General features: G+C 35.2%; 4 protein-coding genes and 1 long non-coding RNA gene across 7 annotated transcripts; 3 read left to right on the top strand and 2 right to left on the bottom strand.

Moving 5' to 3' along the window:
- Positions 1-9: 9 nt before the first annotated feature.
- LOC126854934 (uncharacterized) lies at positions 10-15534 on the bottom strand. Of its 2 annotated transcripts, none has more exons than XM_050602127.1 (10): positions 15289-15527; positions 4253-4499; positions 3834-4165; positions 3346-3591; positions 2750-3056; positions 1946-2447; positions 1693-1851; positions 1396-1571; positions 1122-1328; positions 10-722 (listed from the first exon to the last, which is right to left on the bottom strand). In XM_050602127.1, exons 2-10 carry the CDS (start codon positions 4365-4367, stop codon positions 643-645), a joined length of 2124 nt encoding a protein of 707 aa, XP_050458084.1. In that variant the 5' UTR covers positions 4368-4499; positions 15289-15527; the 3' UTR covers positions 10-642. The 2 variants fall into 2 exon arrangements, with proteins under 2 accessions (XP_050458084.1, XP_050458094.1); XM_050602137.1 differs by lacking the exon at positions 10-722 and adding an exon at positions 740-1044 and having other exon boundaries at positions 15289-15534.
- Positions 15535-16022: 488 nt separating this feature from the next.
- LOC126855138 (uncharacterized) lies at positions 16023-17099 on the bottom strand. Its single transcript, XR_007688195.1, has 3 exons — positions 16994-17099; positions 16485-16587; positions 16023-16418 (listed from the first exon to the last, which is right to left on the bottom strand). It is a non-coding gene; the product is annotated as an uncharacterized LOC126855138 (long non-coding RNA).
- A 118-nt stretch (positions 17100-17217) lies between these two features.
- LOC126855003 (arginine/serine-rich coiled-coil protein 2) lies at positions 17218-20399 on the top strand. Of its 2 annotated transcripts, none has more exons than XM_050602270.1 (5): positions 17218-17424; positions 17729-17809; positions 18952-19079; positions 19259-19925; positions 20008-20399. In XM_050602270.1, the coding sequence occupies exons 1-5, from the start codon at positions 17362-17364 to the stop codon at positions 20305-20307; spliced, it is 1239 nt and encodes a 412-aa protein (XP_050458227.1). In that variant the 5' UTR covers positions 17218-17361; the 3' UTR covers positions 20308-20399. The 2 variants fall into 2 exon arrangements, with proteins under 2 accessions (XP_050458227.1, XP_050458235.1); XM_050602278.1 differs by having other exon boundaries at positions 17355-17503.
- A 319-nt stretch (positions 20400-20718) lies between these two features.
- On the top strand, positions 20719-23045 carry LOC126855056 (cyclin-dependent kinase 1). Its single transcript, XM_050602408.1, has 4 exons — positions 20719-21179; positions 21620-21912; positions 22034-22353; positions 22413-23045. The coding sequence occupies exons 1-4, from the start codon at positions 21143-21145 to the stop codon at positions 22654-22656; spliced, it is 894 nt and encodes a 297-aa protein (XP_050458365.1). The 5' UTR covers positions 20719-21142; the 3' UTR covers positions 22657-23045.
- A 791-nt stretch (positions 23046-23836) lies between these two features.
- On the top strand, positions 23837-27068 carry LOC126855062 (apolipoprotein D-like). Its single transcript, XM_050602421.1, has 5 exons — positions 23837-23997; positions 25143-25265; positions 25466-25592; positions 25765-25860; positions 26260-27068. The coding sequence occupies exons 2-5, from the start codon at positions 25146-25148 to the stop codon at positions 26742-26744; spliced, it is 828 nt and encodes a 275-aa protein (XP_050458378.1). The 5' UTR covers positions 23837-23997; positions 25143-25145; the 3' UTR covers positions 26745-27068.
- Positions 27069-27423: the final 355 nt, after the last annotated feature.

Raw genomic sequence — 27423 nt, 5'->3', positions numbered from 1 at the left:
TGGCGATCATTATTCTTTCCATATTTTTTATTTCATTTTTCTTGTATACATATATATCAACTCACAAAAACATAACATTGGTCAAGTAGACGTTTTACCTTTAGCATATCGATATCTATTCGATTTATGTCACATGTAAAGATGTATGTAAGTCTTGCTGTAATGGTTTTTCATTATAGAAAGTTTTTCATCTATTCGTATCTTGATAGTTTTATGAACATAGTGATGGTACAAAAAATGAATTTACAGTATAAAAAACTGAAAAAGTATTATAGACACTTGTTGCTTTTTTTGGACGTTTGCACATAAAGTGAAGTTCTATTTCGCCTTTTATTATTGCAATACGCAAAAAAGTTTGTTATTATATATACTTATACTTTTATAATTAGAAATGTAAAAACTGATGATATAGCTCATAGAAAGTACTTGAGCAATGATCCTTATAATATAATGGTTTTCATATAAATAACATTAAGAAGTAGAGAAAAATGATAATGTAGTCGATTTAGAGTTTACAAATTAATGATAAATGCAATGCAACGAAAATATATATGAGAGCACATGTCATCGGCAATTCGTCACTCTTGAAGTTCATGAGTTGCAGCGTCATTCCTAAAATTCTTCATCCTCATAGATCACTTCTTAGTATCGAAATTGACCTTTTTTGCCCATTCCGTTATGATACACCCTCAGTGGCATGTAATTCCCATTTCCGTTCATCGCTGTATTTAGAAAATTATAAAAAAAATTATGGAAACGATGAAGATTAGAAATATAGCGCGAATTTGCGGAAACAACTGACAGACATAGTTCTCCATGATCCATGCAGAGAAGGAAGAGTATTCCGCAGAAATTTGCAGAACTAGTCTTTCTTTCCGATCGTGACGGATCGTCAAAATCAGAGAAGACAGTTTTGAAGATTTCCACGTTTTAAAAAAGAAACGTTATTAGAGATAACACACATAACATATATTTTGAAGAACACGAAATCGAAAATCTCGATCGTGTTTGATCACTTACTCAATTCATAGTCTTTTATGGCAGCTTGCAAAATTAAAATTGCGATGCATACGTTAGACAAAGTGCGATGAATTGGACATTATGTGTGTAATATCGCTTACCTTGCACAATCGTGGGAGGCTGACGGGGGCCTTGAATGATGTGTGCATGACATCTCGGCTTCAGTAGACCATGATACAAGATGAAATATAGACCGGCAACGACGGCAGCCGCTATCGCCATACAACGATACACAAATCTCAATGATTCTACGATGTCCTCGTCACCAAAATTGATGTAAGCACCGACGACGGCTCCGAGGCATCGGCCTGCGTAGAAAGGTCAATATAATTCAGATCTATCGACCATTCAAATGTACGTTAAACGGCGACATACCGACGCAAAAGTGAGCTATCACAGGCAGCGCTTGGGCAGTCACAGTCAAATGACGCGGTACCAAATGTCTCAGATAGAGAATGGCAGTAACCCACATTATTCCTAAGGTGAATACTTCTAAAGCCTCCGTGATTAGAGACCACCAAGGCTCCGACACGAGACTCAATACGGTGAACCTATTGGTTAATTATATCAAATTTTTTAAACAAACATGAAAATTTAACAAAAAGAGATCTTTCTTTAACTAGATATACGATATTTTATTATCCGCTTATCAGACTAGAAAAACTTACCTACCTGATTATGTACACCGTAAAGGCAGTGATGAGAAGATTACTGTGTCCACAATAGTCCACAAGATGTTCCGATTTCCAGAGAAACAGGAATGCCGGAATTGCTCCGACAGTCATAGCGACACCAATGGAAAGTTCATCGCCTCCTAGTTTTTGCAGATGCCTGTGTAACAAAGAAAAGAAATTTCTAATATCTCGAATCGTGGTTCAACAATTAAATTATTTTATCTAATAACTTTATCTTAATAGACTCTTACAAAGGCAAGTAGCTGTCCATTGCGCTCCAAAAGGTCCCCATGACTAACAGGATGAAAACCAGGGCGGCAGTTTCGCTGCCGTACCTCTTGATAGCACTCATTGGCAGAGCCAGCATGCCGCTTCTCGTGTGCCACCACCATTCAGGTGGACTGAGTGGCATGCCGTTCGCCGACAGAGCGATGACAGCCGTGAGGATCATGAGCACGGCGTGCAGAACGAGCGGGAGCCAATAGGCCGGTCCAATATCATTCGTTAGAGTACTCAAATAGCCAGTCAGCGGTCCTAGTAGAGCGAAACCGAGAGAACCGAAAGCTAATTGACGTCCTACGTCGCCGCGACCGCATGACGTCTCTCTCGTCGCGATCACTATCGCCGCGTCGATTAGAGCCACGGCAGTCGTCGGAAAGATATCTGCGATCGAGCGTACGAATAAATACATCCAAAACGCTGCTTCTGCCCAATCTCCAGTACGTTGACACTGGCTTTCCGCCAGTACGCTGCCTGAAATGATATATTGCCGGTATAATAGGAAAAATTTTCTATTTCTTTTTGCTGTTAGTGTGGAAAATAGAATTATCAAATGAATGAAGGTGGTGATATGCAATGTTTATGTTCTTTCCAGATTTTTTCTGTCGAGTTTCGTTCATTAATGCTATATAAAAGTATTAAAACATGAATTATTACAGGAATCTTCAGAGTCAATTTTTTAGGACTGCGTTTTTAATTGTAATTGCTCATACTTAATTTTGAATAAAAAATCAAGATAGAATTAAATTTTCAATTAATTGCACGTAAATTATTACCTGGAAGAATATACGGATTGACCAGATCGCATTCAATGGAGCAACTCTGATTGAACTCAGCCATTCTGACTTCCAATTCGGGCGGTATGCGACAGGCGAAGTATTCAGCCATAGGATATGCGCACCATTCCTCTTCATTTTCGGGATTCAATGCCTGTCCAAGAGTACCGTTTACCGGCAAAACGCCGGAGTATTCTGTATAAACATGACAAACAATATTGTCATCTTCATCCTCGTAGCACAGATGCGGCGGCTCATTCTCAGACGTGACATAGCGACGAGTTTTTTTCGTTTCTTCGCGATCCTCCTGTGAAAATTACAATTATGTACATATAGATTTACATACGCGGTAATCATGATTATCTGTTTTAAATTTTATTTTTTTGCTGCAAAAGAGAGAAAATTCACTCCTTACTGGATACATGTAAATGATATTTCCAGTTAAAAGATTAAAAGTTCTATATAAAATTAGACTTTTCATAATTTATATATATAATAATAATGTTATAATTTATAATTTTAATTTGTTTTATCGCGATACATTTGTCCTGTAACATAGTCGAGATGCTGCATTTTTTGTAATCATATAGCATTACCGACGCGAAGAGTTCGCTATATAGCGGCGCGACCGTGGTGTCGCCGCTGCCATCGAAGAAATCAACCTCAGGATCGACGGCACTTCGGAAGGTTGTTGTATCGGAAGCGAGTTCTGAGTGCCATCGTCGCCAGCCAGTCGGATAGCAAACATAATTGCAATCTCTCAGTAGCATGATGCCCACACCGCTGTCGTCGTCGATCCAACGATGACAGCCAAAACGGTCCTCGCACCTTTCTTGCCGAACCTAAAGAGAGGATGTACATTTAATTATTACATTTATTACAATTTAATATTATTCACAATTAGAGAGAAAAAGAAAAAGAAAATTTTAATTATAAAATTCAAATATATTTTCTCCGCATTTTTTTTATCCACAGATTTTCATTTTAATTTAATATATACAATTAAAATATTCTTTTAACGTATATCATTTTCTCTCAATTCTCTTTATTCTTTATCTATCGGTTTAATCATTTAGCCACGCACCATCGCTCCCCGCCGATCGCAGTTGAACTTGAGGCCCGGACCCTCGCCGCCCGATGGCAGAGTACGGTCCACGGAGGGCACTAACAACAATAGCGAGTAGAAGAGTGCCGAGAAGATACAGGCGACGGCGATCATTACGCGAAGGTAACGACCCGTCGACGATTTGTCATTGTTACTCTGACGGCCGGCGAGTTTGTCAGCGATCGGTCCTGCTATCAACGGCCCCAGTATCGCCACTGCCGGCGAGACCATCGACACGAACCTGATATTTTCAATGTTTAATCCCACCTTCGTCATGTGCAGTGGAAGAAATGGGAAGAGACAGCCAATGCCTGAAAAAGGATAATCGCGGATCGTTAGAAGTCGTCCGAATTGTCGATCAAACTAAAAACTAAAGCGATTGTTTTTGCGATATCTACCACCAAAAAAGACGAACAGAAGACATTTGAGCGATATCAGATTCGTGTTGATGAGTTTCTTCTTCGGCAAATCCTTTTCTATGTCCATTTTCTCTGTCGACGCCATAGTTGCCATCGCGAACGAGCAATCGGGTCAGTCTTACTCGGGAGCGGTTGCCGATCAATCAGGACGACCTGGGGTCGTCTACTATGCTAACTGATCGCCTATTTCCATCGTGATGCGTCCATTCTGCGTGCGCTTGAGATGCTAAAGAAAAAAATTATGCGCGGATAAGGCTATTTATAAATATTTATGAATAAACACAATCGGACGAAGAACGAGCATATTTCGTTAATTTAATATAAAGCTATTTCGATAAATTTCAAATATATAATTAGCAAAGGTGATTAAATTTATTCTACTATTGCAATCAAGATTAAAAACAAAATGTTTCAAATAAATTAACTGTCAGAATTCTGTGCTATATATATATTTCATTAGTTCATATTTATAATCTTCATTACAAGGATAAAAAAAAATTATCTGCTAATTATATATCTGAAATTTTATCTGAAATTCTGTTTTATAAAAACAGAAACAAAATATTTCAAAATATAATTAATTATATAATTAATCATGATCAAATATAATTAATTATTAATTGTTTTCGTAACAGACTTATACAAAAGCTGTAACAATACTTCGGTTGACTGAGCGAGGTTGTTATGTGCACAAATCGGCTAAATATAATGGGACAGGAAGACGATCGCACCTGCACGCGCGTGCGGGACATCAAAGGCAACCCGTGCGGATGTAATAAATCGACGTCACATCGATGCTTAACGTGCGATAATGAAATCATTGTACCATATTTATACCTTGACCTGTGGTGTTGTCAGACATGCCACGGAAGTAAATTATCAGATGTATACCGAATATGTACGTGGACCTTCGTAAAGCTTGTATAAACCTTACTTTCTCTTATAATATGCAAATATATATTCCTAATAATCTATTCAAGAGGAACCAATGAAAAGATTTGTTGAAAATATAATTTCAAGCATGTTTAGATAAAATAAGGATACAATTACAAAAATTGTAAAATTGATAAAAGATCTAACGAAACGTGATCTTCCTACTCGTTCTTCGACGAGAATTTACCGCTGTCAGATGCCTTTATTATTAGATATCATATTGGAAAAACTCTCTTGTGGATTAAATGGCAAATTCAGCTCAGCGAAAAGAAAGATAGTAGGTCGCAATTAATATTCCACAGCACGCGATGCTTTTCGCAGCGTTTGCGGTGATATAAAAACGAAAAAACAAGTTTAATCTAGAATATGTATGTGGTAATAAAATTACTTCGACGTATCAAATATCCATTGCATGAGGAAAGAAGGATCGAGACATTTATTTGATTGGAAAGTTTCCTCGTACGCTAGAGATGACATTTATTCATGAATGAAAGCGGATAGATATACAAGTTGTGAATTTATGTCAAGGTAAAACACGCGCCTATATAATTACGTGATGCGTTTCAAGTATATTGATGTAACAATCTATCCGATCCAAATGCAATGAATTCGGAATATTCAAGATGTGTACAGCTGTATGCATGTGTGTGAATATTCCGATTCGTATACATGTGTATGAACATATTGTGACAATCGATTTTCACCAAGAGTGCTGGTGATATATTAATTACATTATAACTAACTGCCTTGTCATGTACCACTAACTATACTACGGCTTTCATGGAAAGTTAATCTGTATAAAGTTAGCATCTTTTATTTTTAGAATTTCGGTATAATTAATAAAATTCCATTTCTTTCGTAAAAAATTCCTGCCATGTATAAAAAAGATTATGGTAGTTAATACTTTAAACAGTAAAAATAAAGATTAAAAAAGGCAATATTCTGAAATATTGACAATGCATTTCTTTCAACGCGATATATTTAATCTTGTTGGTCGAGTTTTTTTACTCGACAATACTCCCAAAAAATTTTCTTCTTATTTCTATGTAGCACTCTTCATTCAAGGATTACATGCAATAAGAAGAGCTGCGAAAAGGGGATCGCATAGTTGGACGGCCGTTTAGCAGGCGTGATTTATCTTCGTACATATATCCCTCTGTGTCATTCCGGATTGATTACGTCGCCGTCGTAATTGTCGTCATTACATGTAAGAGATATAGTTGGTTATATGTATAGATCACGACTAAACTATCTCGCCTATTCTTTCAGCGCGCATCTCTCCTCCTACGCCGACTCGTAATTAAATGTCTACCTTCTCTTCGTTCGATCGATCAGCATCTTCCGTCTCGCAAATTTGGCCTGGTCAGCAATCGCAAAAGAGTAAAGTAACGTGTGCGAATTTTCGTCGAAGAAACGACTTTACTCTTATTAGAGAGAATCTTCTTACATTGGCTGCAAATCCAAGATTGAAATCATTATCTGCTGACTTTTCATATATCGAAGAATCTATCTATAGGTATTGTTAAAAAATCATGAATCTTTAGTTGTAATCTGCAGTTGTAATAATTTTTGTATTACTCATCGATTTCATATTTATATTTTATTTTGAATTTTACAAAAAAAATTTCATTTTCTTAATCGTAGCATGTTTTGACATTTGTACAAGTGGCGGCAGCGCTCTTTACTCGCAAGTTATTATGGATGCAATTGCGACATAAATTCTGCGTTCTAATCTAGAGAATCAGTTCGTTGGTCTTGGAATGACTATGAAACAAATTAAAACGAACAGTGCGTGTACTGGAACAGTCCTAAGTAGGTTAACGACAGGTTACGGAAGCCTCGAATGTTTCTGCGCGTTTTAAAGAAGCAGCTATCGTGCTTGCCGCTCATAAACATAGTTCCGACACAAAAATTCGTATCCATTTCTATAAATAATAGCAAATTATAAAATTTTACAATAATTTAAAATTCATGAAATATATTAAGCTTCATCTGAGAAGATTTCTTGTCAATATTTGCCATCAGTATATTGATTATTTAATCTAATGTCATTGAATGGTAACATTAAATTCCATTCATTTCCTATCAACATTGAGCATTTTTGATTTTCAGGGACAATTTATGAGATGGATTTCTAGTCAAGAAACTACAAGTGCAAAGATTCCCGCGCATTTTCCATACGTAATATTATGATCACCGGCTATAAATAGACGTGTGTGAACGCTTTTTAACTAGACGAGATTCATTTAATCTAGCTTTATTCAATCCGGTGCTCCGATGAGACGGAAGTTATAATGTGCGTTAAACGCAATAATAAAACGCATTTAATATCTCTTATCCTGCTTAATTTTTTGTTCATACAAGATATATATCTTACAATATTGTAAAATGTCATATTTCCATAATAAAAGAGCCACAATATGTAAACTACAAAATAAAACAATCAGTAAGATTATTTTTATCACATCTATTTTATATTAAGTTGTATTATTAAATAACTTCAAGTTTTAAAATCAAATCGAATTTGCCTGAAACAAGTGCTAACATCCATTAAAAGGAGACAAACATCTGATACGTTTGCGAAATTAACACGTTAATTTCGGATGAATAAGGTTTTTCTCTCCTCGCGTGCACATCTAGATGTCCTCCACAAGATAGCTACGTTACGTCATCGAGAACAGGTCTCCGATTACGTCAATATCCAACTCCATCAGTGTAGTCATGAGTCAACTAAATATTCTTTGGATCTCTGCGATTATAACATATCGATAAAGCCGAATCTTTTAAAAATAACTCTTACACGCTTGTCATCGTAAAAGGCCAACGATATATCTTCCCGGCCGTAATAAAAATTCTAATTGTTTCCTGGAAACGCTAACCCAATACATGAGAAGTACAGCCGCGAAAGTCACTGTTCACTTCCTCTCAGAGATGAGTTCTCGGTTTTTCCTTCATACATTTTGTATTTAGTTCCATAATATTATATTTATGAAAGTACGCGTCTATACATGTATTGACGGGATGTCAATAATGATAAAAGCCGACAATTCGTTTCTTATTCTATGAATTGAACGTGGGCGTAATTTGAACAGACAGGTTCTAGAGAAAGCATCAAGTGTCCAAATCAAAGACTATTTTCCTTCGATCGGAAAGTGAAAGATTTTTTTACTCCTTTTGGGAAGGAAGAAGAGCACACTCGCCTTCTTTTCAGAGAGTTATTATCTATCCTTATAAGAGTCTGGATAATGAATAGATATTCTCACAATCATTTCTTCTCATTTTCTTGATAATGAAACGTTTTACCTCGCAGCGTAAAAAAAATCGCAAAACACTCATAGGTGAAAACACAAGACTTTCCTTTCGTAAGTGGCGTTTTAAAAGGCGTTTTCGCCTCTTCACGAATGGCGATTAAATTTTTCCAAAAGCAGTTTGCATACAAGATCGGGCATGCTTCGATTCTCTAAAAATAGGCTGTTTTATTACAACCCATGGTTCACAATTGCGCGCACGTACCTTGTAGCTAAATGAAGCGTGGAAAATCGACGTGTTGTAAACATTGTACAATAACATCTCGAGATATATACATATATAATACACAAGAGATATCTTATAAATATATATATATATATATATATATAATAAGTATCATACAAAAGTATAAATTTCTTTGTGAAATAAAATATATCTATTAAGAAAGAATGATGATAATTTGACTAAGTTAAAACTTAAACCAGCTTAGTTAAAATATAGCAACATCAAGCATATACAGTTGATCGCGTAACGTTGATCTTTGTTATTCAAGATCATTTTAAGATAAGAGCGAGCGAGTCTTCTCAAGGCAATCTTCTAACATTACTTCCTGTGCGCTATCATCCCGTATCGTTTACTATACTTCACATTTAAGCAATCATCGAAGTCGTATGCATTCTCAGGACGTCACGCGATACGCTATGCGTGTTTCCACATGGTTATTATATATCCTTATTACACGGAATGTCATCATCACACGCGTACGACCTTCCGCCCATAGATTAGTCTAACGTGTACGACTCGCGAAATTGGGTTAATGAAATCATAGAGGAGGAAGAAGTTACTGGCGCATGTGAGCTCACCTATCCGGCGACGACGATGATGACCCTTTCTCACAGAATTTCGCGCGGAAGGGAGATTATTTTATCCAACAGTGAGTTGCACCTTTGTAACATTGATACGGTGTGATAATCATGGACATTAAGATAATTACATGACATCGCGTTTTTTACTTTTTCATTAGTTTTACGAGGCTAATCTTTTATATTTCCCTCCCGATGATGGACTTTTCGGGCGGAGGAGAAGACAGACTGATCGCTATTTCTTTATGAGTCGATAATGGAAAACTCTCGTATTAGCGTCGCGGATGAAGACACATATTTACGATGATGTATGCGTACATATGTGTGTTTGCGTTGGAATGTACACAGGAACGCGACAGAGTAACGGAAATCTGTGGAAAAATGGGGGAGATTCTTTTCGTGTTTGAAAAGGGATGAAAAGCTACAATCAAGCTGACGACTTTAATATCTTTCGGTAAAAATGAGATTATAATAATTTTGCGCACGCGATAGATATCGGACAAAAAGAAGTTTTTCAGAAATTTATACGAATTTCCTTAAAAAGATAACAAAGCTAATGTTATCGTAACAAAACGTTTTCTTTTCGTTTATATCGGTACCGCCTGCATCGTCCTTGAAAAACATCGCCGACATCACGGTAATCATTGTTGAAGCCCGCGTGTCGTAACGTTGACAACCAGAATACAGATCGGCTTGCCACATGCTTCAGAGTCACGTTTATACTAGGCGATGACGCTAGATCGTTCGAATATCTTTTTTCCTAAATCATTAATCTTAAGAAGAAAAAGTTTATCGGAATTATTTAGAGAGAAAGAAAAAGAAGAGAGAAAATCTTATTATAAATTATCTTCAATATTTTTTAATAAAAACTTTATAATTTTGAACATTACGCACACGGATTATACATTTTCAGTGTTTCACAAAAAAAAAAGTGAAAAATAGAAATAATTATATAAATTATATTCAATTTTTTTTTTATGTAAAAGTACCTTCTTTAACACTTTTTAGAAATAGAAGAAAAAAGACAGTGAATTATTGTATAATAGAGATTATGTGTATGTCTCGCACGTGAATGGATAGTTTACATAGTACGGAGACTATTTTTTTCGAAGATAGATATCATTCATCCTGTAATTTATCACACGCTTTTCACATAGATGTAGATTGTCTATGTTTCCGTGCGGACCCCAAACATCGACTAAAAACCTGCATCCCTGCTACAAAACAACGATTCAATAGAGAAGCAGTGGTGTGAGACGCGAGACACATGCAGGGACAGATTTCACGATCGATGCGAATTATTCATTCAAGCCGTTGCACGACCGAGCACCTAATTCCGCCCCATCGGTCCCGTCTCTCTCTCCTCACACTTACTCATAGAGGGCTGCACACCCCTCGGATGATGGTGCTCTGAGAGAAATTGCACGACGAGGGAACTTGCTTTCCTAGCATACCTCTATAGAAATGGTAAATACGATGCGCTGAATAATCGCCCGATTCTATAGCGTAATTCTGCTCGTACAAACCAACGACGGCGCGTTGAGACCTGTTGAGATATCTGGACGATATCTTTTTTTTTAAGTATATTAAATTAAATTACAAAAAACAAATAATGTTAAATCAAATCAATTTTAAGTATGTAAATTGAGGGAGGAAGAATACATTAATACGAAATGACAGAAGGTGGATGTAAAAGTCGAGCATCCCCATGCAAGCATTACTTTTCTTACTGATCGATTGCGAAAAAGGTTTTCAGCGCACACATAGAGAAAATTATCTTACAGTCGGAAACTTTCGCCAATAACGTTGTTATGCATTTACTCATAGTTGTGCAAAACAATATAGTAATTCGTTTTGAGCATTCCGTTGGTCTCGACGCACTCGCACTTTGTATTCTTATATAAATCCACGGATATTGGCATCGTGTTGACGCGATCGAAAGTTTCTTGCGCAATATTTCTTCGTAGAGTTCTCATATGTAAGATTGGTAAAGACGGTAGTTTCCAATAACCGATTCCGCATTGGTTTCGCAAAATTCCTCGGTACAATAGCAATGCCATCGTAGGAAAAGATCGCTGCAATATTGCGAACTTTGGTACACAAAGACGTTCTCCGGGAGCTCGTATGGAGAACCGATGGATCCAGTTAAAGGTTCATATTTGTGTGATATGCATCACCGATTCTCTCTCTCGTTTCGAATCTTTCAGAGAAGTTATATCGCGCCTAAAAGATAATAAAAATAATCATGAAATCTTTATGTATAATATAAAAGAATGAATAAAAAATGTCTTATAAAGAAACTATTATACTCGTAATATCAAATCTTTCTCTTATTTATAATGATATTTTGTAAAATATTACTATTAGAATTAATTTCTGATTCAATGATAGCTCAATATTGATCAATTATGGTACTCTGGATAGCTATACTTCTATATTTTATTCTTAATCACGAGAGCTGTAAAAAAATTGTTGCTTCTGCAATCTATAAAAATATAAGCTCGATTTCGCCTTATCATTCCTTTTTGTAGCCCGATCGTATACACGGTGTCAATAACGCACGGTTGATGCCGCGCGCACGGTGCACACTGTTTATATTCTCGGAGGTAAAACGCACAGAGGATGCCCGGCATGTATTTACCGCGGATAACGGAACCACGGGCGATGTGTCGGAGAGCGCGAGCAAGACAAGAAGGATAAGAGGAGGAGCGGGGAGAGAGAGAGAAAGAGAAGAGAAGAGCGAGGTGAATCGAAAGACGGAAGAACGGCTGACAGAAAGAGGTACTTTCAAGGAAACGAAAAGAATCTATGCAACAAGACTACAATGTCCGTTTGCGATTTCACGATAAAAAATGTATCAATGTGTGTGTTCACTCTAAAGATCTTTGATAAATATATCAGCGAAAAGGTAATTTAAGTAGTTTAGTACGTGAAAAAATAAGTCTATAATTTATAAAATTTATTTTAGCATGATTTTTTATATAAAATAAATTTTACAATTTGTGAGAATAATATATTTCTTTACATAAACACAAATAAGGTAATTGTAGATTACAATTAATTTTGATAATATTAGTAGTAATATCAATTTTTTTGTATTTTTTTAAAAATTAAATTAAATTAAAAGTTGTCAATTAATTGAAAGTTGTCAATGTAAATATTTTATTCAGAAATGTATTATTCAGAAATATTCAATGGAAAAAATTGTTCATATGAATGTTTCTGTTTTAAAATAGACACTTAAGTTATGGCTAACGTATTCAGCATAGGTGCAACCGGCCCTAGACCAGTGTTCAGGTCGCGAAGCAAACGTACGCGTTACGCGCGGAGTGACACAAGCGTTACTCCTGGCATATAACACACATACTGTACGTATTATACAATGCAACACCGTGCTGCCTGCGTATGTATTAGAGCGAGAAGATCTTGCGTGATAAGGAGGTGGCGCACAGAAGATAGTTTCTACAAAATGATTCGCAATGGTACTCGCAATACCGGTCGACTCAATCGGAGATTATTTTCTGGAATAATCAACATTTAAATCGACGTAATCGATATTACACATTACGCTATTTCGCAAAAATTCCAGAAAAAAAAGAAATAAGCAGTAACTTTAAAAGTATTGTGAGCAGAGACCTATCAAAATTCTCTAAAAAAAAAAACAGAAAAATAGAATAGCGGTTTCCCCTTATCGTCGGCGGTCGCGTCACGCATTATTCCCTCGATTATTTTCAAGGAAAATGTTAACGATCCTAAAATGTCCCGCGAACCGCTTTCGTCGGTGGAAACTCTGAATGGTACCTGCTCGCGGATCGATATAAACTCGAGCATCATTTCTCCGTAGTTCATAATATTCTCATATCGCACCAAATGTGATTGAAACGAATGATTCTAAGCCTTTACTTTCAAGAGCTATCGAGTGTGTGTACGTATCTATACGACATTCCATTTCAGTACGAATTACGACATATTACTGTAAAAAGATTCCGTTTTTTTTATATTCGATGAATTGATTTTTCATTAAATTTACTAGAAATTTGTCACGCGAATAATATTATTATTACTTGTAAGAATAGCATTTCTTAATAAAGCAATTCCTCTGGGAACGATTTAATAGAGCAGGAATTCGTCGACGACCAAGCGAGGAAAATTATTAACGATTAACGCGCATATAGTGATGCAACGATGCATTCTGGGGTCATAAAAGACAAGCGGGGAGAAGGAATTGCCGGATAGTCACGATGTCTGCAGAACTGTTTACACTTACAAGATTTTTTGTCGATATTTATCCGCTGATAGGTACACGTAAGAGTTAAAAATTAGATTGTTTTTCGCACAACGAAGGATAATAAATAATCTACGGGAATAAAATTATATCGTTTAATATAAAACTTGAAATTAATAAAAAGTTTCAAGCAATCTCGATTAAACTTTGAGAAATTCGATTCGTTTAGACGAATGTTTTCGTGCTGACGCGATGTTAAAATTAAGTGTGCCAATATTGCTGATGAGACACAATGATCGCGCACCATATAACTTTAATATCTAACGCATTAAGTGCGTTGATTAAGCCGACATGTGGCGAATGAATCTGTTATTCAATGAGGTTCTTGCGACGATCTTGCCGGTGTCAATCGAAGAAAAACATATATGCATATATGCATATGTCCAATCATTGGAAACTACAGCGGGATATCAATTTGCATTTAACATTAGTACAGTTTTGAAAGATCGGAAAGTAATCGTCGCAACAAAGAGAATCGAAGGGAGTTGCCCGAATTTCGCAGTCGATGAACTTATCAACACGGTCGAGATTCTGGAAACCGCAGAAGGATGAACGGATCGAAACTGCCCGTGAAGAGGATGTAGTCCGTTAAAAACAATTGGCTGGGATTTCAGTCGAAAAGCGGGTCACGTAGATTCGAGAATGGACTGAAAGGGAAGTGTCGACGATGATGCGACAAGCGTTACTTCATTACAGTGTTTACTTCCATCGTGTTATCGAAGCTTCGTGTTCGAAAATATCGTTCATTTCAGAGAGTGGTAGGTACATCTCACTACTTGGCGATCCTCATCAACGAAGTTACGAGAGATTCCATTAACGGAACGTTGACTTTTCGAAGTTCCGATTTCCCTACGGCAAATTAATTCTATACATCAACATATGAAATTTATGTGAGCAGGATTGAGGGGATGTTTCTCTTTCACGGAGGAATCAGTGATTTAATTACGGAAAAAAATTAGCCGATAAAATAAAGTTATAAAAATTACGCGAGGCATTCTTGAAAGGACTTTGTGAATTAAAATTTTTGCCAGAACTTTATGCATGATTAGATGAAGCGATCTTGAGTGTTTTGAATCGCATTGGTAATATAATCACTAATTATTACTGTAATTATATGGTAACATTTTATATAGATGATTTATTAAATAATAAAATATGGAAAAGAAAAGCATTGATTTAGAAAAGGGTCCCTGTAAATTCAAGACTCTAAACGCTTAACGAAAAATCCGTCACTATAATAGAGAAATGCCGTAAATAGAGTTAGCGTTAACTTACATTACTACGACCGACTCTTTAAATTAGTCGCATACTGGTTAACCAATTGCGATCGACAATATTGCTCTCATTCTCACAATTCACAATTGTACTTATACCATAAAGAAGAAAGATTATTTAATCGCGGGACAGCATTAATTCACATTATGCGAGCCCTCGAGACCAGCTTCACCGATCACGTTGATTAATCACTTTGATTTTCTCATGAAATACACTCGGATTTTTTTTCGATGGCAATGCTAGTTGTAATATAGATAGAGGCATCGTATCGTAAGTCGGATGTAACGGTAACCTACATTGCACAGTGCAACCAACCCTCTCGAGGTCAGAGATGCAACCCGGGAGGTATGCGCGCGATTGCATCCCTCGCAAAATCCAATATAGAGTACGATGATTCAATGTATACTTACGATCCGGAAGTGCGCGACAGCGTTGTCTGTATTTACGTGCGTACCCTCGTTGGGAAACAAGCGTCGATCCTCGGAAGGGGAACGATATCACAGCGGATAATCGCGAGAGATCGTGTCACTGAACGCAAACGTTGGGTATCGCGGCGAACATCCCGCGACCACCTCATTCCAGCACAAAGTCCGGCGAGCGACTGTTGCGTCCCGGTGATCGGTGATGGTGATTCGCCCCGTGCAACGACGCGCAGCTCGACGGCGCGCTTCACGTCGCCGGCTCGGCTCGACTCGGGACTCGACTTGCTACCCCGCGCTTCTTCGCGCGTAAACGTCAATGCGAGATGCTACGTAGCATCGTATGTACTATATACATATGTCGTGTACGTGCATTCATACGTATTTACTTACTTACGGACGCGTGTGTGCTCCCATCTCTCTTTCCGTCTTCCCACATCTTTCCTGTACCGCGAAGATAGTGACGGCATAGGGCACAGCGCGGATTCTCGGGTTCGAGTACCTCTGAAGCCGGGCGCTCCGTTGCACCGGGGCACCCCATGTATTAACTCCCGTAGAGCCTCCCGCCGTTCTCAATCATGCACGTATAATCTTCTTGATTTATGATGCGACTTAGATGCCGTCGTAATTTCTAAAGGTATTCTGAAATGTGATTCAAGAGTCACAAATATTTCTCCATGAATATATCTCGATCAAGTAATTAATTTTTTTTTCAGATTGCAATATTGAATTATTATATGTATTAATTGAGTGTTGTTACTTAGAATCCTGCTAACTCCTAGAATCGCGTTAATTGTAATACCAATGTCAAAACCGTAAATTTTGCAGATGAAAATAATAACCCATTAAAAAATAATATATAAATAAACACATACATAAGATACGTAGGAGATTATAATATACTCCATCATCATTAATGATATTTTTTAAGCAAGAGTAAGAATGTATTGTTCATTTGTAGTTTGCGAATCGTTGATTAGTTTTCACAGTGGTGTCTCTCGACTATTAGCCAGTATATGTATATATCTATTAATCTCTGTTTCTTTCGTTAATTTCTTCTCTTTCGCTTTCTTCTCGATCGTAAATTATAATTATACTATAATGTCAGAGATTGTCAGGAACTACAAAATACGCATGTCATATATGGTTACTTGACAATATACAGAAAAAGTTTGTTATTTTTATACCGTCAATCGAGTTTTTCCTGCGTAGGGGATTTGATCGTTAACCTCTTCGGCATACTTTTATACATTGAATCAACACGATGAAAATCCGATACATGCGAGTATGCTGCAAAAAATTAATAATTAGTATCAATAATGGATGGAATAAATATATATCAAATGTAGAAAAAGATAGAATAATAGATATAAATAAATAAATGGATAAAGAATTAAATCCCAAATTTTTGAATTTATCTTCTAATTAGAATTAATATATAGAATTAATATATAAATTATTAAAATCCCTCGTGTATTTTTCAAATAAAAACATTTTCCCATCGAAGAATTGAGAAATTTCTTATATAAATATCAAGAAAATAATGGAGATTTCTCTCTTGGGCATAATAAACTTTATTTTCCTCATCCAACCTCTGCTTCTATTAAAAATAGATTTGAGAAACATAAACAAGTAGTATAACGATATTTCTCTCTAAACAACGTTTAAATTGAAAATAACTTTTGAAAAATTATACCTTATTTCTCTCATAAAGAGATAGAATAAATATATCCTCGCAATTGGAGAGCAAAGGAAGAAGCAGGAAATTTGCAAGGAGATATAAAAGGAACATATCGTTAATTATACGATGTATTATATATATATGTACATATATGTGTGTGTACAAGTATCCGTATTTCGACTATTATAACACATATATTCGACTTGACTCGTTCAACCAATGGCGTACGGCGTATGTGCGCGAGACGAAGGAAGGAATCGACGTCGACGGTCGACGCGCCATCGGCGCCATGCTACGATAGCGGCGATAGCGCTAGCGAGTGACACGATTCTGAAACAGTCAACGATTTAGCGGACAATTGATTGTGCTGTTTATACGCCATTATGGATTCCTTAGCAAATTACGCTAGCGACGGCGATAACAGTAACAATTCGGATGATGTGAAGGTGAGCAAACAGAGGATACATGCCGGATGCTCGGGGATTAGATCGTTCGTCGTCGTTTAGGACGCTTCAAGTTGTAAATGTATATCGTTCGACATGGCTTCTCTATGCGTATCCAATGAACGTTATTCCACACACAATTTACGTGCCCCTAACACACACAAGACTATTTATTTATAAATATCGCACTTTCATGAAAACCCACATATTACAAAATGCAATTGATCTTTTTTGCAATATCAATAGATTATATAAATTCAAATGGAAATATAATTCAAGCGCTACATAATTGATTTTATTTCCCTAGATGCCAGCTCGGGGACAGCAAGAAGCAAATAGGAGGGCTAGTGATGCCAATTACGACCCGGTACAAATGGACATGAGTGAGGTACAGTGAAAGCACACACCCGTAATCCTTGATTTTTAGTTATTAAGTACTAAACATTTGGGCAATGCCTAAGAAGATACCGCAGTGACTTTATGGGTACTGTATGTACATGCAAAGTCTTAGGCGTGATATATAAGGGGGCTAGTATTTGGTTTTGCAAGGTCGTGTCAAATTATCAATTAATATCGTTTATAGTGAACAAATGTTATTTATGTAAAAATGAAGGCATTATCTTTACATTGGCAATATTTCTAATCAAATTATAATTTGGCGTAAGCTAATGACTTTTATCGCAATTGGGTAAAAATCAATATGCTTTCTTAATCTATTTGAAATCTAAATATAAATAAGACAGGACCTTGGAACCTTACCAAACACAGGATAATCAGGTTCTATCATTGACATAATTAAAATTTAAATAATAAGTAAATGGGAATAGTGCCATTTCGTGAGACAATATTAACACGTAGCTCTGTTGGTAATACATGATACAATATCTACGCATCTCGGCAAGGTCTATGCTGTGTGAGGGTCTTTCAAGACTACCCCAAGTCCTATTCAGAAGATAGAGGTGAGTAGAGGAAGCTGGAAGAAGGTAACACTAACAAAACATCAACCATCAAAGAAACCACATGTACAAGTATACTCGGGTGATAACTAACTGCAGAGGCAGATTGATGTGAAGGGCCCTCATATTCCTCTTTTTTGTGACATTGTTGTTTTGTACATTGATTCCATTTTACCTATCTACCGATAATTAACATACAATATCATATATATTTACATTATTTTTTATCAAATGTAGCGACACGCAGATGTTTGTGTGTCGTGCAATTTTTGTATCAAGTACAACCAAGGATGCAAGATAACTGAATTTATAAACTTTTCATAGACAAAAAATTCTTTAAGTATTTTACTTTTAGTATTCAGAATAAAAATACTCTTTATCCTTGTCTCTAAATATATATATTATATAAGTTTTCTATATATAATACATATTATTTACTGTCAGAATATCCAACTTTGCGTGTATTGAAGTTACATATAAAATAACTTTTGCGGTAGGGATTAAGAGCTATTTCTTACCTAATACTATATGTAAGAGATTTCATTTATTAAAGTTAATAATTTTTCTTCTCTAGGAGAGCAACAACAACAATTCATCCAGGGAATCTAGTAGCGAACGCATAAACAGTCCTTCAGCGGGGCAGTCTACTTTTGGCTCGAGAACAGAATCGTCTCGAGTTTTATCTTCTCCTTCAGACCAGAGGTAGGCTGGTTTGTTAACTATATATAATGCAAGTGCGCTTTAACAATACTTTATATAGATAAGATTTGCTATAAAAGCAGTAATTTTAGTATATCTTATTAAATTTATATACCTGTCGTATACAGAATAATAATACGCATCTGTGTGGTATACCCCTGCAGAACGTAATCATTTTACAGGCGAGCCGTCGATCACGAGAATCACACGAGTTCGAAAGACGATCATAGACGAGGGGATCGCAATGATCGGAGTCGTCATACATCCGATAAAAGTCGCCGATACGATGATCGAAGACAACGTGATAGTAATAGTAGTCATAGAGACCGAAGTAAAGATCGTAAAAATCGAGATGACGATAAACGTAAAACTTCTCTTGGATCCAAGGATGAAAAGAATGACGACCGAGAAAGGAACGACAAAGATCATCATTATAGGGGGGATGACAGAAGGGATCGTAATCGCGACAGAAATGAAAGGGACAGGCGTAGGGATCGGGACCGAGAACGGGATCGGCGACATTCCAGGGATGATCGATCAAAGGATCGGCACCGGGATGAGCGCTCGAATTATCACAAAGAAAAAGATCGCACGCGGTCGAGATCGCGATCGAGGGATCGCGCTCCACCGCCGCCGTTTAGAATGATGAGTTACCGAGAGGAGAAGGGACGGAACAAATTGGCCCAATTGGAGAAATTGGGCATAGAGCTAAAACCGCCGGAAGGTGGCGGTGATCTGGCGACCGGCGGTATGCAGAGCGAGCAGAGTTATTATAATCCGTTGGCAACGGCGACGCAGGGCAAGTACGCGGAGCAAATCCAGAAGAGGAAGCTATTGTGGGCCAACAAGGTGACGATTCAATAGTGATAATGATATTGTTAATCAGTACGTTCGACACAATCCCGTTTTATAATTATTTTTTTTTCTGCAGTCAAAGCAAGACGATGGTAAGAGTACGTCGACCGCAGCTTCCACGGCTAATACTTGGATGGGAACGACTTTCACGCACGATCAGGATGGAAAGGTATCTGCTAAATTCAAACGACTGATGGGTATTAAGGGCGATTTACCTAGCGCACCTGCGGTAGGAACCAAACCAGATATTCTGAAAAAGCAGGAAGAAATGTTCAACAACATGGAGCAACAATACGAAGTGGCGCGAGCCACTACGCACACGCAGCGTGGTGTAGGATTAGGTTATGCTAGTGGTGGCTATCAGTTTTCACGATAAAGTGCATTGAAACTTCACATCTTCATTGTTTAATTACATTTAATATCGATAGAGAGATATACGGAAATATAGTTATGTTCGACAGATTATAATCCGACAAATCAAATCCCTTTAATTCTGAATCTTTCCTTCAAGTCGTCAAGGATAGCAAATTGTTCTATCCGGCTTCAGAGTTCATTATGGATACGACTGCAATGAAATTATGTGTACTTGAGTGTTACACATTGCAAATAAATTTATTAAGATTATCTAAAAAAATAAAACACGCTTATTCCTGATTATGAGAAAAACAATTTTTTTGTTTAATTATACTTACTACAAATTTATATATAAAAAATAGTCTTGTTTACAGGCAAATGTATCCTTATTTAATTCAAGAAGCTTATGAAAAATAGAAACACAATATTTGATAATAAAGATAGTATGCCTGTGGATAATGGAAGAAAATTATATAGCTATCTCTTTTATTTTTAAATCTCTCGTTAAAGACTATAATTTACAGGTATAAATTTATGTTTTGAATATACGCGCGTAAACATGAAACTCTATCATGGCGTAGCTAGACGACAGCGCACTTTTAAAACGGAAGTACACGGTTAGTCAGAAGTCATCTAACGGTTTGTACACAGTAATAGGCACGCAGATGTGGATGATCGTGTTTACCAAGATGGCGTGCCAACGTTTGATTTGAATTTGTTCGTTAGCGTATTAGCGATACTTTGAGAAGTTCGTATGAAGCGAGGATTGGCTTCGTCAAATCTTGAGAAGAATCCCGTGATTGGTATCGTTATATGATATTCAACTAACGTTCTCTTAAAGAGAAAGATAGAGCACAATGGATAATTATATTAAAATAGAGAAAATCGGAGAAGGTGAGTTGTATGGAAAGACTCCTTGCCAAGTTGTATTGTGTATTACATCTGTGGCAATACATATTTATCAATCTTGGCAGCGATTTGACTGCATTATTTGTAACATATAACTTCATACATCCTTTCTTTCTATGATATTAGAGTATCATAAATTGGTATATAAACATACATATAATAAATATTTATATATAATCAAACAAAATTAGACTTTTGTTAAAAAAAGGATAGTGCAATATGTGTACATATATATATATATATATATATATATATATATATATATATATATATATATATATTATTTAATTGTTTATACTTTTCCCACAAAATTGTGGTTGATTTTAGCTATGCATAAGTCTTCTAAAATGTTTTGATTTCTGACATAAACATACGACAAAGATTATACACATGACAATATATTTTCAAATTTTTCCATTTCATAGGTACTTATGGAGTAGTATATAAAGGAAAACACAAGAAAACTGGAGAAATTGTAGCCATGAAAAAGATTCGTTTAGAAAGTGATGATGAAGGAATACCGTCAACCGCTATTAGGGAAATTTCATTGCTCAAAGAATTAACTCATCCAAATATTGTAAGCTTAATTGATGTATTAATGGAGGAATCAAGACTGTATCTTATTTTTGAATATCTCACTATGGATCTAAAAAAATACATGGATAGTTTAAATAATAAACAATTGGAACCAGCTGTAGTTAAATCATACTTATATCAGGTTTGTTTAATATGGAAGAATTTTATATATTATTTTATAGTAATGTTTCATGCACGTACAGGCTTTATAAGATTAGTTGTAAATTATCTGAAAATTCTATCAATTTTTAATATTATTTTAGATCACACGTGCAATTCTGTTCTGTCACAAGCGTAGAATATTACATCGTGATTTGAAGCCACAGAATTTGCTGATTGACAAAACTGGTATTATCAAAGTAGCTGATTTTGGTCTAGGAAGAGCCTTTGGAATCCCAGTTAGAATATATACACACGAAGTTGTAACTCTGTGGTACAGGGCACCCGAAATTCTTCTTGGTGCCACTAGATATTCATGCGCAATTGATATGTGGAGTATTGGATGTATTTTTGCAGAGATGGCGACCAAGAAGCCACTGTTTCAGGGAGACAGTGAGATTGATCAACTTTTTAGAATATTTCGGTAAGATTTGTTTACATTATTTATTATATTACTTTTAATAATTATACAATTTTTTTTAGAATACTAAGAACACCTACAGAAGAGATATGGCCAGGTGTTACACAGTTGTCAGATTACAAAGCGACATTCCCAAATTGGATGACGAATAATTTGGAATCGCAAGTAAATACATTGGATGCGAATGGGTTGGATCTGTTGCAAGCTATGCTTACATATGATCCTGTGTACAGAATATCTGCACGAGCGACGTTGCAACATGCTTACTTCAATGACTTGGATACATGCAAAATACCTGCTGCGTAACATGGAAAAACTGTATCAAAAAAGCAGACCCATCATTTACATTTGCATACATTTACAATTAATACATTGCATGTGTACAATTGTATTTACGTTTTTAATCGTGTGACTACATGAATAGAGTCTCTTTTAAGGTGTACTAAAAGTTAATTTATTTGAGTAAATTTATTTGAGTAAATGTCTTATTCTGTTTGATCATTTCAATGGTTGAAGTTTACATTTCTACTTTATACTAGAAACCATTCTGTGTGTGAAAATAAGTTTATGTGTAGCTTTTAATAGCTAAACTTCATAAATTCCATATTACATAAATTCTATATATAAGTTCCGACTAGAATATTACAATAGAATATTTTATATATGTATGTTAATTAAATAATTTTTATTCAGTATTCGGTTCATGATTTGTTTTAATTAATAATGTCGATTCCATATATTTTTTATGTTCGATATTTTGTCGTGTTTAATGAATATTAAATATCACATATGCTTTTAATTTGCTCTTATATTTAATTCATTTTTGCTTAATAATATGCATGTGATATCCAGTTTTTTATAATGCAATGGATTTTTTAAATCAACACTGTATATGTTAATAACTAAAATTTAATCATCTTTGTGCCTTCTATGATAAAAAATCATATAAAAAATTTACAGTCGTGCAAATCCACTGTTAATATAAGACAAGATTAATAATTTATAACTGGAATCCACTACATTACATGTGCGAAAATTTATATATTAAGAGTGTTAGCATTAATTGCAAAGATTTTAATGTAAATTTTCTATTTTATAAATAAATCATATTTTACTAATAATAACTTTTTATATAATGAAATAAAAATTTTAGAAATTATATTTTGTTAAAGTGAGAGAGAAATTATTTATTACATACATGTCATGCAGAATTAGTTTTAATTCACTTAAATTTATGACAAAGGTAGAAAAATCTTTATATCTCATAAACAAGAAATTACTAATTCCCAGAAAGCATTAAATATTATGCTTTTGTAGATGCGTCATCGTTCTCATTGCCATAACTGAAAATAACATGATCATTGTGAATTTTTTAAAGAGATAATGTATATATGTTTGTTGTGTCAATATATGACAGTGGATTTATCATAAAAAAAAAATTAATTGGTATTAAAGGGTTTACAGAGAACAGCAATACATTGTATGTACACATCTCCATTCTCGTCCGTATTATGTCTTCATAAATGTATGCGTGATCTGTAATTGGTCCGAGAGTGGGGTACCAGCCACATAAAGTCTATCCCTCCATTGAGACTTGTGTTTATAGTGTGTGAACGCAGAGAGGCCGGCAGCAAAATAATCTCTACAGTGAGTACATTTTTGAGCTTGGAACTGTAATTTTTTTTCCTAGAACAAGTTAATCTTATTTTTCACCCAAACATCTTTATAACAATTGAATAGATTGTTTTAAATTTCACTTATTTTAAAGATTTTCCCCGTTTCTCTCTCCAATATGTACGAAATTGCATGTTGAGTAACAATTAAAAAGGACATTGCTTATATATTTCCCATGCGTGATATAACCAAAGCTTAAGAAAATATTATTAATCAAAACTATGTATTAATTTTTCCTTTCACGAAATCAATTCTGGTTTTGTATCTGTGAAAAAAGCATTTTCTGCGGACAAATGGAAAGATATTAATCGAATTATATTTACGCAGATAGCGCTAATTCTTCTTGAATATTCTCTATGACGCGAAACGAAAGGTCGCATAGGTCGAGTTTAATCGTGTATTCGTCAGCTATTATCGGGTTATCATTGATATATTATGGTATCTTAGCATAAAAGGAAAACCCAAATATATATAGTCACAAAATTTATTCAGACTAACAATAAGAAATCTAAGGTCTTTGCTCCGCGATGCGTGTCCAAGGCGAGTGAATCATGCTTCACCAATTGTACTTGAAATCTGAGAAGAAAGAGAAAGATCATGTTTACGCGAGTTTAAAGATCGTTTCACACCGAAGGTGTGCTTATTTACCTATAGATAGTACCGGAAAATCACTGTGTAAAATCACATTGTTAAAATGCGTTATATCATCATTTCCGTCGTGATCCGTCATCCTTTGTAATCACATCGTAAATGACATCTGATTCATATTATTTATTACATCTTAGAATAAAATGTATATAATCAGACTTGTATTATCATATAGATTATTTATTAAATAAATAATTTTTTTCCGTTAAATTACCTATTAATATAACACCTATTATAATAATATAACATATTTTTGTGTGTATTGATTAGAAAATTTGAAATAAATTAATCATAATGAGTCGGATTTAATGAATAAATTTCTGGCGTTACTCACGTTTCGTAGAAACTTATTATTGATAATTATATTATCCATAGATATATTAGAAAAAATTCGACCCGTGTATCAATTTTCTCCGAGAATTTAAATTTCTTGAATATTCTTGATTATTGACTTTTGTTTTTATTTTTAGAAAATGCAGTCTTTGACTTGGTTCTTAGCATTGGCGGGATGCCTCGCTTTTGCTCAAGCTCATACATATCATATGGGCGCCTGTCCCATCGTGGAACCTATGCAGGGTTTTCAGATGAACAGAGTAAGCGAAATATTTTATCAAAAACTTATCAAAAATAAATTAAAGAATATTTCTATATAATAACATTGGAATATAAAAAATTTGTAAAATATTTTATTTTGTGCATATTTTGTGAATTTGATTATGTCGAATCTTCTATTATGTTTCTTAAAGCACAATTAATTTACTTTCAATAACAATCGACTTGTTTAAAATTTTAGTTCCTAGGCCTATGGTATGTCATCCAAAAAACGTCGACAGGTAGCAAGTGTATCACTTATAACTATACACGAGGAGAAGAACCGGGCGAGTATGTGATAACGCAAGACTCCGATCATCTGATCCTAGGTAAGGCAATTAAAAATCAGCCAGAGTGTCATGCAATTGGTAAAGAAAAGAGACACGTCATATTCTGTGAACAACTCATCGAGCTTTATCGAGAGTCATAAAGACCCGTCAATGGGATAAATGTCTAGCAAATGGGATGAATTATCCGTAATTGCGTGATGCGTATGTGCAGGTCTTACACCATTAAAGCATGAGTATCACTATACTGGTGAACTGACTGTACCGGAACCCAGCACACCAGGACGTATGGAAGTCCGTTTTCCTCTTAGTAAGTACTTTAAATGAATAGTTAACAATAATTAATATTATTTAAATTTACTAAAACATTATATATTTTTTACAAAAAATAAAATAATTTATAAATAATTTATAAAAATTCAGTATATTATGTGGCGAGGTCTCTCCATAGATAAAGATTTCTATATACACTGTTTTATATAATGCGGGAGATGACTTATACTTTTCAAAATACACTTTATAGCTTCTTTCTCCATCTATTACAAGACAATGACAAGACATTAAATAAATTGAAGATGAATAGCTAATACGTTCTAATCTCGCGAAAAACGATTCTGTGTTTTTCGTTAATAATCGTTAGTAATTTTTGTTAATAATCCGTTCGAAATACAAGTTTCCATATTGCATAACTAAAATTTCTGCGATTTAGATGTAGCCGGAAGCGCTTCCCACGTGGTGTTCATGACCGACTATGACACTTACGCCGGCATATTTACGTGTCAGAAGCTGGCGTTCGCCCATCGACAGAGCGCGACGATCCTCTCTAGGACTCGAACGCTGGACCAGCCACAGGTGGACAAGATACGTCAGCGACTGAGCCAGTTTGGTGTCGATCCGTTTGATCTGAGCATCATCTCGCAATCTGGTTGCCCAAATGGTAACAATACTGTGGACATTAATATCGATCCTAATACTTTCACCTCCGAAAACTTGGGTAACGTGGTGCGCAAAGCGGGAGAGAAGATCGGTGACGGTGTCCAGTGGGTCACCCAAACCGGAAGTCAGGTTTATCACAAGTTGACCGGAACGGAAGAGGGTCACGCAACTTCGACGACAGAGCGGAACGGCCGCGTAACAACCAACATCAGGAATGATGGAAGATTGGAGAACAATGACGTAGAGTGGATTCCTTAAAAATTCTACAATCTGTTTTTTTTTTATTGCGTTGTCGCGTTAATCGCGATTTTTATGTGATTAAACGTCTATTATTCATTCTATAGATCTATTGAGATTTTCCTTCTGACTTATGTTTGACTTAATATCATTTTATTTAGAAATACAGATTTCAAATAAAAAATAAAAGTGTGTGATAAAAAAAAGTATTTTTATAGCATTAATTGACTCGATTAATATTTGATATATGATTATGCACCATACATCATGAATACACATATTTTGAATTGCATGTATGAAAGAGAAAGTTTTGATGTCAAATAAAACTAAAGAAAGCACAACGTATATATATTTATTATTTTTATATTTGTACCTAGAAATATATAATTTATATAATTAATTTTTATATTGATTCGTCGCTATTGTACGATCTTGTGTCACTGTGCTTAGAATTCATTATATTATAAAAAGGTATATATTATATTATAAAAAAATGATAATAATAATTAAAAGACATCTATGTATTTTATCAATAGATCACGTCAGTAAGTTAATTAAAAAACTAAAAAGTTATTTAACAATATTGTTAGCGCTGCTCGTATATATATTTTTCAAACCGGCATTATAGAATGATTTTTTTAAATTATAATATTAAATTATAATATTAAAAAAAGATCATGTTTCTCTTAATGAAATCACC

Source organism: Cataglyphis hispanica, chromosome 1 (genome assembly GCF_021464435.1).
Source record: "Cataglyphis hispanica isolate Lineage 1 chromosome 1, ULB_Chis1_1.0, whole genome shotgun sequence".
NCBI lineage: Eukaryota > Metazoa > Arthropoda > Insecta > Hymenoptera > Formicidae > Cataglyphis > Cataglyphis hispanica.
The sequence above is the reverse complement of the archived record's forward strand: the minus strand, read 5'-3'. Positions and strand labels throughout refer to the sequence as shown.

Coding starts and splice junctions, on each gene's coding strand:
- LOC126854934 (XM_050602127.1), bottom strand. CDS start 4,367: ATGGCAACTATGGCGTCGACAGAGAAAATGGACATAGAAAAGGATTTG. Junction 4,166..4,252: donor TCTGTTCGTCTTTTTTGGTG/GTAGATATCGCA, acceptor ATCCTTTTTCAG/GCATTGGCTGTCTCTTCCCA. Junction 2,448..2,749: donor CAATCCGTATATTCTTCCAG/GTAATAATTTAC, acceptor ATATCATTTCAG/GCAGCGTACTGGCGGAAAGC.
- LOC126855062 (XM_050602421.1), top strand. CDS start 25,146: ATGCAGTCTTTGACTTGGTTCTTAGCATTGGCGGGATGCCTCGCTTTT. Junction 25,266..25,465: donor AGGGTTTTCAGATGAACAGA/GTAAGCGAAATA, acceptor TTAAAATTTTAG/TTCCTAGGCCTATGGTATGT. Junction 25,861..26,259: donor GGAAGTCCGTTTTCCTCTTA/GTAAGTACTTTA, acceptor TCTGCGATTTAG/ATGTAGCCGGAAGCGCTTCC.
- LOC126855003 (XM_050602270.1), top strand. CDS start 17,362: ATGGATTCCTTAGCAAATTACGCTAGCGACGGCGATAACAGTAACAAT. Junction 17,425..17,728: donor ACAATTCGGATGATGTGAAG/GTGAGCAAACAG, acceptor TTATTTCCCTAG/ATGCCAGCTCGGGGACAGCA. Junction 19,926..20,007: donor AGCTATTGTGGGCCAACAAG/GTGACGATTCAA, acceptor TTTTTTCTGCAG/TCAAAGCAAGACGATGGTAA.
- LOC126855056 (XM_050602408.1), top strand. CDS start 21,143: ATGGATAATTATATTAAAATAGAGAAAATCGGAGAAG. Junction 21,180..21,619: donor AATAGAGAAAATCGGAGAAG/GTGAGTTGTATG, acceptor TCCATTTCATAG/GTACTTATGGAGTAGTATAT. Junction 21,913..22,033: donor TTAAATCATACTTATATCAG/GTTTGTTTAATA, acceptor ATATTATTTTAG/ATCACACGTGCAATTCTGTT.